The 15,000-nt window shown below is 47.5% G+C and overlaps 1 protein-coding gene across 1 annotated transcript in view; it reads left to right on the forward strand.

The window, feature by feature from the left end:
* Positions 1-15,000, forward strand: part of LOC143288889 (glypican-6-like) — a 235,574-nt gene that overhangs the window by 133,002 nt on the left and 87,572 nt on the right. The window contains exon 3 of the mRNA XM_076597551.1: positions 6,500-6,891. Coding sequence (XP_076453666.1) covers positions 6,500-6,891 — 392 coding nt within the window. The remainder of the gene's footprint in view (positions 1-6,499; positions 6,892-15,000) is intronic.

Raw genomic sequence — 15,000 nt, forward strand, 5'->3', positions numbered from 1 at the left:
GTTCCATTTTCGGCCAGTGGTCGATGTGATCAACACTTGCGTCAGCTGTTATTTCAGTGTCGTCGATAGATCGTTCCCAGTTGGCCGGTTTTTCTTTCTTTCTTTTTTTTTTTTTTCCTTTTTGTAATAATCTTTCAAAAGTTACATGTATCAGCTTTAGATCGATTTGTTGTTTAGTTTTCGGTGTTATCAACAGTTATGTCAGCTTTTCTTCACATACACACACAGACACACACACACACACACACACACACACACACACACACACACAGAGAGAGAGAGAGAGAGAGAGAGAGAGAGAGAGAGAGATTTGTTTCACTCTATCATAAAATATAACATTCTGCTACACGAATGTTTTTCTCTTTTACACGATAATTGATGTGTGCATGGTGATACTGTAGTAGATTGACCGATTAGTTCAATGTCAGCCACGAGTCAATGTTATCAACAGCTTTCCTTGATGGAGTTTGTATTGAGCTTCAATGAAGGGAAGAGGGATGCACGTTGTTGATCCTTGGTATGAAACTCCGACCGACTTGTATGAAAGGAAAAAATTGGAGCTTTCTTCTCCTCCTCCTCCTCCTCCTCCTTCTTCTTTGTTTTTAAATTTCTTTCTTGCTTTCTTATTCCCACAATTCTCCTTTGCTTTCTTTCCTTGATTTCCTCTCTACTTTCCTTCCTTCCTTCCTTCCTTCCTTCCTTCCTGCCTTCCTTTCTTCCCACATTTGGTTTTTCTTTCTCTTCCCCCACTCCCTTCCTTTCTTCCTCTTCTTCTTTGTTTTTAAATTTCATTCTTGCTTCCTTATTCCCACAGTTCTCCTTTACTTTCTTTCCTTGTTTTCCTCCCCACCTTCCTTCCTTCCTTCCTGCCTTCCTTTCTTCCCACATTTTGTTTTCTTTTCTCTTCCCCCACCCCTAATCCCCCCCTCTCCCCACAACATTTATTTTTTCACCCCAGGCTCCCCAACCGTCCCCCCCCCCCCCGCCATTCCCCCCTCACGAACACCCCGTCTTTAGTTACCACCGGTGTAACCCGAAGCGATCACTTTAACTCACTCAGTACGGCCAGTCCTCTCTTCTCTTCTACACAGACCCCTCGGATGTCCAGTGGGTGTCTGAATGACCCAACCTTTAGCTTCCGTCGTCAGAATTGTGGTATTCTTTGTCAACATTCACCTCTTCAGTATAAGAGCCTTCCGCTTGCAATATTTTGATGATGGTAATTGGGGTGAAACGCTGTTAGCGTCGTCTCTTTCGCCGTTCGTATGGAGAGAGGTCCAACAGAAGACGATAGAGGTTGGCAAGGAGTAGGAGTGGGGGTGGGGGTCCCGTCGCCTCCCTTCCCCCCCCATCCCTAACCCCCTGCCCCCCCTTTCCGTCCCTGTGTGTGTAATTAGAGCACGGTGGTAATGATGTTATGTTGATCTACCCGTCCATGGCAGTCGGCCCAAGGGGAGGGATGGTGGTGGTGATGGTGGGATAGAATCTCATGCTCAATTTCTCACTGTACCTCGGGATGTTAGTGTAGCTGTCTCCCCCCCCCCCCCCTCCTCTGAGAGAGAGAGAGGGAGAGAGAGAGAGAGAGAGAGAGTGTGTGTGTGTGTGTGTGTGTGTGTGTAATGGCGCATAGCCGCGTAATAGAGGTTATACACGCCGTAAGTGAATAAGATACTGCTAGCTGTGGTTGGTTGGTTCGCTTTTTGTCTTTTTTTTTTCGCTCACTGCTTTCTCTCTCTCTCTCTCTCTCTCTCTCTTTCGTCTTTGTATTTTTTTCTGTCTTTTTTTTTTTTTCTATCTGCTGTCTTTCTGTGGCCCTGTTTTTCTTCTCCTCTTCCACGCGCACACGCACGTACGCACGCGCGCGCGCGCGCGCTGATACGGAAGATGGGATGGAGAGAGTGGGAGGGATGGAGGCAAGGGGGGGTGGAGAGGCAGGCAGACAGACAGACAGACAGTGCACGCGTGAGAGCTCAGATACTAGAGAAAAGAAAAAGACTGATAGTGATGAAGAGAGAAAGAATGATGATAAAGAATCATGATAGTGATGATAAAGATTCATGATAGTGATGATAACAGAAATAATAATGATAAAGAATCATGATAGTGATAATAAGAGAAAGAATAATGATAAAGGAAAAAAAAACAAAACGCCTCCTTGTCAGACATGTTTCAAGCCAACAAAATGAAAAAAAAAAAAAGGAACAGCAACATAAAGGGAGTACCAAGGTCTGTCTGGAACAGCACAGCGCGTCTTGTTTACCCGAAACCGAAACCAGTTTTGAACAAACGAAAAACAAATCCACAATAAAAGAAAATCACACACACACACACACACACACACACACACACACACACACACACACACACACACACACACACACACACACCACCACCACCACCACCACCACAAAAAGAGAAAGAAAAGGAGAGAGAGAGAGGGAAAAGAAGAAGAAGAAGAAAAAAGAACCTGAAGCCCCCGACTAACGCAGATAAAAAAAAACAAACCGTATGTCCTGACGAACCCACCGCCCCCTACCACCCATCTCACTCTGCCCCCTCTATTTCCCATCAGCACCCTCCTCCTCCTCCTCCTCCTCCTCCTACCCCTACCCCTCGCTCTCTCCCAAACAGCTACAACTGACAGCCACATACACAACGTCTGTTAGTGCCTCATACCTATATGGCCCTGGCAGTTTCCCTACCAACATCTTAGGGAGAATGGGACGAAACAGAAGAGGAATTCGAAGAAGAAGTGTTGGTGGTAGTAGTAGAAGAAGGGCTGGAAGAAGTAGAAACAGAAGAAGAAGAAGAGGTGGAAGAATTCGAAGAAGTAGTTGCTGTAGGTGTTGTTGGTGGTAGAAGAAGTAGTAGTAGTAGTAGTAGTAGTAGTAGTGGTTAGTCGTTGTAGAAGAAGTAGATGCGGAAGAATTGGAAGAAGTAGTGGTTGTAGTGGTAATGGTGATGGTAGAAGCAGTAGCAGTGGTAGTGGTAGTAGCAGCAGCAGCAGTTGGTTTTTTGTTGTTGTTTGTTTGTTTTTTTGTTGAAAGGTGGTTTGGAAGAATTAGAAGAGGAATTGAAAAGAAGTTGTATCAGAACTACACACACACACACACACAAAGAGAATAAAGAAGGAAGAGAATAGAAAGGAGAATGATGAGAAGAAAAAAAACTGGCAGCAAGGGACGGGGGAACAGAGAGAGAAACGCCGGGAGGGTGGATGGAAAAACAGATGGGCATGTTACCAGTACAAGTGGTAGTAATAGTAGCAGTAGTAATGGAAGAATTTGAAGACGTTGTAGTAGTGTTAGTAGTAACAGAAGAAGGGGTTTTGGAAGAAGAAAAAGAACTGAGAAGAAATAGTAGGAGGAGGAGGAGGAGGAGGAGGAGGAGGAAAATAAGAAGGAGGAGGAGAATAAGAATTAGGAAGAGGTGAAGTATCAGGAGGAGGAGAAGGGGGGAAAAAAAGAGAAGAAAACCCAGATTCATAGAGATTCATAGCAAAAACAAAAACAAAAAAACAAACAAACAACCCCCCAAAAACAACAACAACAACAACAAAAAAACACACACCCCCCAAAAAAACAACAACAACAACAACCCCGAAACATTGTGGAAACAAAAGTCCAACAACATAAGACAAAGCCCGACAACACACACAGAACAAGCAGTGGAAACAAAAGCAAGCAAGCACGTAACTCGACGACTGCTGCAGTCAACGAGAATGACAAATTTCAGCCAGGTGTGGTTGTGACGATCAGGGAGGGAGGGAGGGGGACAGTCTCAGAGAGAGAGAGAGAGAGAGAGAGAGAGATTAACTCACTCATAACACACACCCACACACACTCACTCACTCACACGTGTACACACACACACACACACACACACAAAACAAAACAAAAAAAAACCACACACACACAACAAGACAGAGAGAGAGAGAGAGAGAGAGAGAGAGAGAGAGCATAACACACACACACACACACACACACTGCCTAACGCCCCCACCACCCTGCTCCCCGCTCCCCTCGCCCTCCGCCCCCCGAAACCATCGTAACAAGCCGTTTATCTGTCGCCATCGCGACAGACGTAACAATGAGTGAAAAACGGGGTGCGCGCCACGCAGCGACCGCCGCAACTGCCGCGCTGATAACACTGTGGTAAACTGCTTTTCCATCCTCCTTCAGTCTCTCTCTCTCTCTCTCTCTCTCTCTCTCCAAACTCATTGCCTTCTTCTTCTTCTTCTTCTGTTTCTTTGCTTGTTCTTGTTGTTTTCGTTCGTTCGTTCTTCTTCTTCTTCGTTTTCGTTTCCTTCTAATTTCCACTACTGCTTCTTTCAATTCTCCTCCTCGTTCTTCGTTTCCTCCTCCTCCTCTTCTTCTTCTTCTCCTCCTCCTCGTTCTTGTTCTTCTCTTTCTTGTTTTCTTCTTGGTCTTTCTTCTTCTTCTTCTACTTGTTTTTCTTTTATCTATTTCGCCATTACCTCCCTCTCTTCTACCTCCAAAGGACGAAGTAGTCCCAGGAGAGCCAGCTCGCGACTGACATGCGAAGAACGCAAGTTAGAGCAGTGGTACCAGTCGAGATTTGCTCCCCCACACCTCCGGTCCCCGTCCCCCCGCCCCCATCTCTCTCTGTCCCCCCACCCCCTCTTACCCTCTCCCCATTTTGATCTGTCTGTCTGTCTGTGTGTCTGTCTCTGTCTGTCTGTCTGTCTCTTTCTCTCCAGAGGGCCATTTTGATGCCTGTGTGTAAATCGGGGTACTGACAGATCGCGTGACCAAAGCCGTTTGTGGGATGTGTGTTTGTGGAGGAGCTCTGTTGGATTGTGTGTGTGTGTGTGTGTGTGTGTGTGTGTGACCTCACAACTTCTTGTAGTGTGGTGGTGGTGGTGATGGTGGTATTGGTTCTGTGATATGGGGAAAAGTGAAAGTGGGTGAAAACTCGCTGCCAGGTGGAGAGGGATTAGGAGAGAGGAGGGCGATGGAAGAAGGGTGTGTGGGGGGGGGGAGTTGGTCTTCGTTTTCTGTTCCCCCCACTCCCCCCTCTCGCCTCCACCCCCCTCTCTCCCTTGCATTCCCATCCCATCCCCCTCAAACCCCCTACCACCTCCCACCCAGATTCCCGCCAACGACATCTCTGCTATACCCATGTTACCTCCTTGTCTTGTCTTGTCTTGTCTTGTCTTGTCTCGGGGTGACATTCGGTGCTTGTACAGATCTCTGATCTTGTCAGTGTCTGCTCCGTCGTCGCTCGTCGTTCATTCCCTTGTTTTGTCGTCCCTAGCTTCCCTCTCTGTCTCTCTCTCTTTTATCTCTGTCTGTCTGTCTCTCTGCCTCTCTCTGTGTCTGTCTGTCTGTCTGTCTCTGTCTCTCTGCCTCTCTCTGTCTGTCTCTCTGCCTCTCTCTCTCTCGGTCTGTCTGTCTCTGTCTCTCTGCCTCTCTCTCTCTCTGTCTCTCTGCCTCTCTCTCTCTCTCTCTCTGTCTCTGTCTGCCTGTCTCTCTCTCTCTGTGTCTGTCTCTGTCTCTGTCTCTCTCTGTCTGTCTCTGTCTCTCTGCCTCTCTCTCTCTGTCTGCCTGTCTCTCTCTCTGCCTCTCTCTGTCTCTGTCTGTCTCTGCCTCTCCGTCTGTCTGTCTGTATGTCTCTCTGCCTCTCTCTCTCTCTCTCTGTCTGTCTGTCTCTGTCTCTCTGCCTCTCTGCCTCTCTCTCTCTCTCTGTCTGTCTCTCTGCCTCTCTCTCTGTCTGTCTGTCTGTCTCTGTCTCTCTTTGTCTCTCTCTGTCTCTGTCTGCCTGCCACTCTCTCTGTGCCTCTCTCTGTCTGTCTGTCTGTCTCTCTGCCTCTCTCTCTGTGTCTGTCTGTCTGTCTGTCTCTCTGCCTCTCTGTCTGTCTGTCTGTCTGTCTCTGTCTCTCTGCCTCTCTCTCTGTGTCTGTCTGTCTCTGTCTCTCTCTGTCCGGCTTAGTTTGTTGACGGCATCTGATAAAGAAAGCAATGTACAGAATTTGTCAGTTTACATATACAAAGTATTTAAGTTACGATCAATAATAAATTATGATATCATAAGGATTGTTTCACCTTGTACACATACTTTTTAGTTTTAATAATGTTGTATATTACACCCCTTTATGAGGGGCAATGGTCTGCATGAATAAATCATCTGAATCCGAATCTGTCTCTCTGTCTGTTTCTCTTTCTGTCTGTCTCTGTCTGACTCTGTCTCTCTCTTTCTCTATCTCCCCCTCTCTTTCTGTTTCTCTGTCTGTCTGTCTCTGTGTTTTCTGTCTGTCTGTCTGTCTGTCTCTGTCTCTCTCTCTCTCTTTATCAGTTCTAAATCTACCCCTCAACACTTCCAAAACCAATAACATAATCCTACACACACACACAGACACACAGACACACACACACACACACCCAAACAAACAAAAAAAACAAAACAATAACAATCACCCCACCCAGTGCCATCATGAAAATGATTTTTATACAATCTCTCTTCCATCTCTCGTACACAGAGTTCTTCACGGAGCTGCTGGACAACGCCAAGCGCGACATGCATGAGATGTTCGTCAAGACCTACGGGCTCCTGTACCAGCAGAACGCCGGCATCTTCTCGGACCTCTTCAAGGACCTGCGGGCCTACTACAAGGGCAAGGACCGCGACCTGGAGGACGTCATGGACGGCTTCTTCAGCCGCCTCCTGCAGAAGATGTTCGAGCTGCTCAACGGGCAGTACGTCTTCGACGACGACTACCTCAGCTGCGTGACGGAGCGCATGAACGACCTCAAGCCGTTCGGGGACGTCCCCGGCAAGCTGTCGCTGCAGGTCAAGCGGGCGTTCATCGCTGCCAGAACCTTCGTTCAGGGCCTGGCCATCGGCCGGGACGTCATCCTCAACGTACTGGAGGTGGGTTGCGTTGAGGGTGGGGGTGGGGAGGGAGGAAGGAAAGGGTTAGAGTTTGTTGGGGTGGGGCTGGTTGGGGGGGGGGGGGGGGGGGCATGCAGGGTATGTGTGGGTGGTGTGTGATGGGGCGGATCCTTAAGGTGAACAGGGAAGAGCGGTTGTGACGTCATCCTGAGCGTGCTGGAGGTGAGTTGTGGGGGTGGAGGAAGGGGTTAGGGTTTGTGGGGGTGGGGCTGGTGGGAGGGCATGCAGGGTATGTGCAGGTGTGGTGTGTAGTGTGTGTTGAGTTAGGGCGGATACGGTGAACAGGGAAGAGCGGTAGTGACCTCATCTCCTCAACGTACTGGAGGTGAGTTGAGTGGAGGGGGTGAATGGGGGGGACGGAGGGGGGTTGCTAGAGGTGAGTCTGAGGGGGAGGAAGTGGTAGGGTCGGGGGGGTGGGGAGGGGCATGCAGGGTATGTGTGGGTGGTGTGAGATGGGGCAGATCCTTAAGGTGAACCAGGGAAGAGCGGTAGTGACGTCATCCTCAACGTGCTGGAGGTGAGTTGAGTTGAGGGTGGGGTGGGGGAGGGGGAGTGGAGGAAAGGGTTAGGGTTTGTGTGGGGGCGGGGTGCAAGGGGGGTTGGGGGGATGGGCATGCAGGGTATGTGTGGGTGGTGTGAGATGGGGCGGACAAGGTGAACAGGGAAGAGCGCGGTTGGGAGGAGGGGATGTGTGTATGGTGGTGGTGGTGGTTGTGGAGAGGGTTGAGGAGAGGAGGAGGGGTGGTGGTATACTGACTCTGAGGGGTGGTGGTGTGTGGTGGGTAGGAGTTGGTTTGGTTGGTGTGCGAGTAGGTGGAAAGGTGTGGGTGGGTTGTTGGGTCACTTTGGAACGGTTGGTTTAGACGGGCGCAATAGCCGAGTGGTTAAAGCGTTGGACTGTCAATCTGAGGGTCCCGGGTTCGAATCACGGTGACGGTGTGTGGTGGGTGAAGGGTGGAGATTTTTACGATCTCCCAGGTCAACATATGGGCAGACCTGATAGTGCCTGAACCCCCTTCGTGTGTATATGCAAGCAGAAGATCAGATACGCACGTTAAAGATCCTGTAATCCATGTCAGCGTTCGGTGGGTTATGGAAACAAGAACATACCCAGCATGCACACCCCCGAAAACGGAGTATGGCTGCCTACAAGGCGGGGTAAAAACGGTCATACACGTAAAAGCCCACTCGTGTGCATACGAGTGAACGTGGGAGTTGCAGCCCACGAACGCAGAAGAAGAAGAACGGTTGGTTTGAGATCGTGGTGGTGGTGGTGGTAGTGAGAGGGTAGTGCTGATGTGGGTTGTGATGATGTTAGATGGGTTGCGGGGAGGGGCGTATTGTTGCCGTTGTTTTGGGTGGTTGGTTTATGATGGTGGTAGTGGGGTGGGGGCGTTGGGAGGGGAGAGTGCTCTGGGTGGTGTTGGATGACTGGCGGGGAGTGGTGTGCGTGTGTGTGGTGTGTGTGTGTGTGTGTGTGTGTTGTTTGTTTGTTTGTGTGTGTGTGTTGTGTTTTGTGTGTGTGTGTGTGTGTGTTGTGTGTTGTGTTGTGTGCGTTTGTGTGTGTGTGTGTGTGTTGTTTGTTTGTTTGTGTGTGTTGTGTTGTGTTGTGTTGTGTTGTTTGTGTGTGTGTGTGTGTGGTGTGTGTGTGTGTGTGTGTGTGTGTGTGTGTGTGTTGTCGTTTGGGTGGTTGGTTGATGATTGTGGTGTTGGTGGTGGTGGAGGGTTGAGGGGTTTGGGGGATGTTGGGTGTTGGTTCATGGTGTTGGTAGTTGTTGTAGTGTGTGTGAGGGTTGGGGTGGCGTGGATGCGTTGCGCGTGGCACGTGTGGTGGGGAGATGTTTTAGTTTAAGCAGTTATTTTAATGCCACACAATAATGCAAATACATTGATTTTTTTGTTGTTGTTGACAAGACGGCTCTTATAGTGAATTCTGTTGCCTCGGGTTACAGCACTCCACCCCCCCCCCCCCCCCCCCCCCACCGCCCCCGCCCCCTTCTTTATTTCTCGATAAAAAAGAGTTTGTAAACGTTACTTTGATATCATCCTTTTTGACACATCAAAAATGGAAACCGACCACTGCACTACACTACAACACCCCCCCGCCCCCATCCCCACCCTCCCACCACCCCCACCACCCCTCAGACAGAGTATACCACCACCCCTGCTCCATTCCTCAACAACCCTCTCCACCACCAGACTATACCTAACCCCTCCTCCCACCCGCTCTTTCCCCTGTTCACCTTATCCACCCCATCTCACACCACCCACCCACCCACATACCCTGCCTGCTAGCAAAAGAGTCGGTTAGAGATTGCCGGCGGAGTTTTGAAGTCTGGAACTGACAGTACGTTGCAGCAGAAACAGTCTCAGGGCCACTGTCAGAGAGAGAGAGAGAGAGAGAGAGAGGGAGGGAGGGGGAGAGGGGAGGGAGGGAGGGAGGGAGGGTGGTTTGACTGACAGGGACATAAGCTGGACCGCTCAGACTTTTGCCAGACTTCCACTGACTGACTGAACTGAACTGACTGTGTTTGAGCAGTACAGTAAAAAAAGAAAAAGAAAAAAAAAAGAAAAAAAAAGCAAAACGAAAAGAAAAAAAAGCACAAAAAAAGCAAGGTTCCGTCTAGAACTTGACCTCCACCCCTATGGTGAAGACTTGAACACTGCAGATTACACACAGAGAGAGAGAGAGAGAGAGAGAGAGAGAGAGAGAGAGAGAGAGAGAGAGAGAGAGCAGCGCAAGTACTATTTCTGTGGGGAGAATTGATGTGGGTGGAGAGAAGTGCAAGTAAGATCTCTTACTTACTAAGTAAAGGGTTTGAATGTTTCTTCGAAAGCCTTCTCCATATTTGAAGGCGAGGCATTGGGGCGTGGGGGTACTGTTAGGGGTGCACAGGAGAGTACACAGTTCAAGTGATGAGCGTACTTCAAGTTTCAACAGCTTTATTCAGGTACACAGGGCTAACCGTTCTGTTATACTTTATCTTCATTTTGTGTGTGTGTGTGTGTGTGTGTAATGAGCGAAATGGTGGAGGAAGGGGAGGAGGGATGGGGAAAGAGGAGGAGGAGGAGAGGGAGGGAGGGAGATGTTCACTCACACACACACACACACACATATATATATATATATATATCACAACAGTTTTCTGTGTGAAATTCGGGCTGCTCTTCCGAGGGAGAGCGCGTCGCTACACAACAGCGCCACCTTTTTTTTTTCTTTTTTTTTGCGTGCAGTTTTATTCGTTTTTCCTATCGAAATGATTTTTTTTCAACAAAATTTTGCCAGGAACAACCCTTCTGTCCCCGTGGGTTCTTTTACGTGCTCTATAAAACTAAGTGCATGCTGCACACGGGAGGGGCTTGGGGGGGGGGGGGGGGGGGAAGAGAGAGAGAACCGACAAAGTGAGTACATGTGTACCTAAATGAAAGGTGATGGGGTGGAATGATCGGGTGAGAGAGGGAGAGAGAGAGAGAGAGAGGGGGGGGGGGGGTGAGGGCAAAATGAGTACAGCTGTACCTGAATGAAAGGTAGTCGGGTGGAATGATCGGGTGAGAGAGAGAGAGAGAGAGAGAGATCGGAATCGGAATCGAAATCGAACTTTTTTTATTGAGGGAAAAGGAATAGGCACTTATCGGCCTGTTTTCATCCTACCCTCGTAAAGAAAACGTATAAACTAATCTAGGAAATACAAGAAGACTGAAAAAAGGAGGAAAAAGAACCCCAAAAAACATTGCATGGCAACAACAAGAACAATAAATGGCATAGAAAATACACAATTCCCCACAAAATAACATAGTATGCTTTTGCGTGAAGGAGAGAGGGAAGAAGAAGGTAAGAGAGGAAGAGATACGAAGAAGGAAAGAGAGAAAAACTGTTGAGAGAGAGAGAGAGAGAGAGAGAGAGAGAGTGAGAGAGAGAGAGGAAGAGAGGGAGGAGAGAGAGAGAGAGAGAGAGGGGGGGGGGGTGAGGGCAAGGTGAGTACAGGTGTACCTAAATGAAAGGTAATGGAGTGGATTGATCGGGAGAGAGAGAGAGAGAGAGAGAGAGAGAGAGACGAAGTGAGCACAGGTGTACCTAAATAAAGGCATTGGGGTGCGGAATGATCGGGTGAGAGAGAGAGAGAGAGGGGGGCTGAGGGGGTGGCAGGGAGGGCAAAGTGAGTACAGGTGTTTCTAAATGAAAAGTATTGGGCAAGACACTCTCCACTCGAATCAAATTCCAGCTCAGATAGTCGGGATAGCAGTTACCTCCTTTGCTGTTCTGATGGTCATAGTCGAACACGACTGACTATCATACATTGGCAGAGAGAGAGAGAGAGAGAGAGAGAGAGAGAGAGAGAGAGTAGTACAGGTGTACCTTAATGAAAGGCATTGGGGTGGAGAATGATAGAGTGAGAGAGAGATGGGGGGAAGGCAAAGCGCGTGCAGGTGTACCTAATTGATGAGTATTGGCAGAGGGAGAGAGAGAGAGAGAGAGAGAGAGAGAGAGAGAGAGAGTACAGGTGTACCTTAATGAAAGGCATTGGGGTGGGGAATGGTCGGGTGAGAGAGAGAGAGAGAGAGAGGAGAGATGTGGGGGGTGGGAGGGAGGCGGAAGAAAGAGGAAAGAGGGTGTTGTGGAGAAGGGGTGAGGAAGGAGGAAGGAGGAGATAAGGGCCAGCCAGGTAAAACGAGTACAGGTGTATACTGTGGAGGAGGCACCGTCAGCAGACAGGACACACATAGACATTGGGGAGAGAGAGAGAGAGAGAGAGAGAGAGGGGAGGGGGTTGGGGGGTATGGAGAAAGAAAGAAAGGAGGAAACAACAGAAAGAGAAGAACGAAGAAAGCTCTCCGCTCTGCTGCGCTGTGTTGGTTGGTGATGAGGTGGAGGGCGGGGGGGTAGGCATGGGGGGGGAGAGGGCAGGGGGAGTTGGGGGGGGGGGGGGGGCGTTTGAGGGGATGGTGAACCGGGTGGTGGTGGTTGTGGTGGGGGGATTGTTGGATCTGGTGCCAAGTCGGGAGGCAGGTGTCTTTGTGTGTGTGTGTGTGTGTGTGTGTGTGTGTGTGTGCAGGCAGCTGACTGCCAACCTCTGTTGATAATAGCGCACGCGCGGACTCACACACACACACACACACACACACACACACACAGCAAACAGTTCCCCAGACTGGCAGTCACACGCAGGCAGACGGTCAGACAGGCAGGCTAGGCAGGCACGGACAGGAAATGATAGGACATGATAGGGTAGGGATAGTTTGGAGCTGAACATCACGTCTGTTGTTGCTTGCCTTGTGCCATGTTTTTTTTTTTTTTTTTTTTTTACATAATAGGTCTTTTACTTGATTATACCATTGGTCCTTACGTTTAAATTCCAGATGTATTTGTATTTGTATTTCTTTTTTATCACAGCAGATTTCTCTGTGTGAAATACGGGCTGCTCTCCCCAGGGGGAGCGCGTGGCTACACTACAGCGCCACCCATTTTTTAAAATATTTTTTCCTGCGTTGTAGTTTTATTTGTTTTTTTTCCTATCCAAGTGGATTTTTCAACAGAATTTTGCCAGGAACAACCCTTTTGTTGCCGTGGGTTCTTTTACTTGCGCTAAATGCATGCTGCAAACTGGACCTCGCTTTATCGTCTCATCGGAATGACTATGATGTAGATGTAGGACAGAATCCAGATTTCAGTATTCAAAATCTTGAAAAAAAAAAAAGAAAAAAAAAAGCTGGAACTAAATCAAGCTTGAACTTAAAATACATACATAGGATCAACAACAAAACCTTTGATCTTTCCCATTGACGCTTAAACAGTACATCTCAATGGGTATATCCCAGTATGCATGGGCCCTGTCTTGTTTGCTTGTATCAATATTATTGCATCGCGTTGCCTCGCTTCTCTTTCTCCTTCAAGATTTTTTTCGAAACAAACAAACAAGAAGAGAGGCAAGGCCTTCAAGACTCACTTGTGATACACTTAAAAAAATGCAAGCTTTTTATGTATGAGTATAATTTCAAAATGTAATGTTTAAGATGAGAAAGATCAGTTTAAAGCAAATTAACTCCCCTGGCATTAATTGCAGAGTAATTTCCCTTTTTTACTATCTGCACCAAAAACGTTTGCAAAATAAATAAAACTTCCATACTTAGCAAAAGAAGTTCCTGTTTGAACAAAAAAAAAGAAGATAATAATGACTGCTCTTGTTGTTGGGTCAGAATATCAGATCAAAGTGCCAAGTTTAGAGAATACAAAAAATATAAATATAACAGTAAATGCAGTTTGCATATAATTAGGCTTCATTTTTTTATATTTTTGTGTGCCCATCCCAGAGGTGCAATATTGTTTTAAACAAGATGACTGGAAAGAACTGAATTTTTCCTATTTTTATGCCTAATTTGGTGTCAACTGACAAAGTATTTGCAGAGAAAATGTCAATGTTAAAGTTTACCACGGACACACAGACACACACACACACACACACACAGACAACCGAACACCGGGTTAAAACATAGACTCACTTTGTTTACACAAGCGAGTCAGAAACCAACAGAAACAAACGAACTAACTAACAACAACGACAACAAAACACAGCAAAAGGAAACAAAAGAACAAAACAGCTACAATCAGAAATAGGTCTGTTGTACTTGATTTTTGTTTCGTTTTGTATTTGAATTCGATATTGTTGAATAAAAACGTATTTAATTACAATACAATACAACACAGGACAGTGCAATGCAGTGTAACGTCATTCACTACTGTACAGTTACTGTGCAGTGCAATGCTATTACAGTGCGATCTGTTTGGGGAAAAAAGTTAATCCGATGGGAAATAGGCTGCACATGGAGTTTCAAATCGGATTTAAAGAGTTGATTGTAAAAGTAGCGCGCGCGCGGACACGCACACTCGCACATACGCGCACACACGCGCACACGCACGCACACGCACACACATACACGCACATACATGCACACAGACATACAGATACACAGACAGACACACAGACACACAGACACAGACACACGCGCACACACACACACACACACACATACAGAGAGACACACACAGACATGCAAACACACACACACACACAAACACACACACACACACACACACACACACACACACACTACACACTCTACACACAGAGAGAGTGTCGAATATCAATTACAACGACATCTGTAGAAAACTGATATGATATGCACGGATATATTATATGAACTGGGTTCTGGTAATAAATAGCCCAGACAATCATCCGAGGTTCAGTTTTCAGCTCCTCCACCCACCCACCAGTGCACCACTTCCCTCTAGCTCTGAACATGGCACACAACCCCTCCAAAAAGTCCTTCAGAAATTCATTCTTTTCTCTTCTGTTCAGTTCTTTCTTTCTGTTTCTTTCTTTCTTTCTTTGATTCTTTCTTTTTTCCTTTACTTTTCTTTCTTTCTTTCTTCCTTCCTTCCTTCGTTCCTTTTCTTTTCTTTCTTTCTTTCTCTTTTTCTTTCTTTCTCTCTCTCTCTCTCTCTCTCTCTCTCTCTCTCTCTCTGTGGCCCTTCTTGTTTCCACCCACCTGTTCTCTACCTGTCTTTCTCGGCACATTAGCTGCTGCAGACTTGAAAGGTAGTTTCGTTCAAAGACAGGGAGGGAACAGCGGGTGGGGGGGGCACCTGTTGACTTTCAGGGTTACCAACAGACGGACGGGACACCTGCTTGCTCTCGCCTCTGTCTGGTCTGGTCTGGTCTGGTCATTCTCCTTGTCCCTTTTTGTCTTCCTTTACTCTTTCTCACCTCGCCCCTTTCCCCCTCCTAATCCTCAATCTTCTTCTTCTTTATTCTCTCTCTCTCTCTCCCTCCCTCTCTCTCTCTGTGAGTTTTTTTTTTAGGGTAGGATGAAAACAGGCCGATAAGTGATAAGTGCCTATTCCTTTTCCCTCAAGAAGAAAAGTTTCGATTTCGATCTCTCTCTCTCTCTCTCTCTCTGTCTCTCTCTCTCTCTCTCTCTCTCTCTCTCACCCCTCCATCTCCCTTCTCTCTCTTTGAATTAGCGAATGTGCAAATGACGTACAAGCACGCGCATACATACGTATGCATGTACACATATTCACTCACGCGC

Source organism: Babylonia areolata, chromosome 13 (genome assembly GCF_041734735.1).
Source record: "Babylonia areolata isolate BAREFJ2019XMU chromosome 13, ASM4173473v1, whole genome shotgun sequence".
Lineage (NCBI taxonomy): Eukaryota > Metazoa > Mollusca > Gastropoda > Neogastropoda > Buccinidae > Babylonia > Babylonia areolata.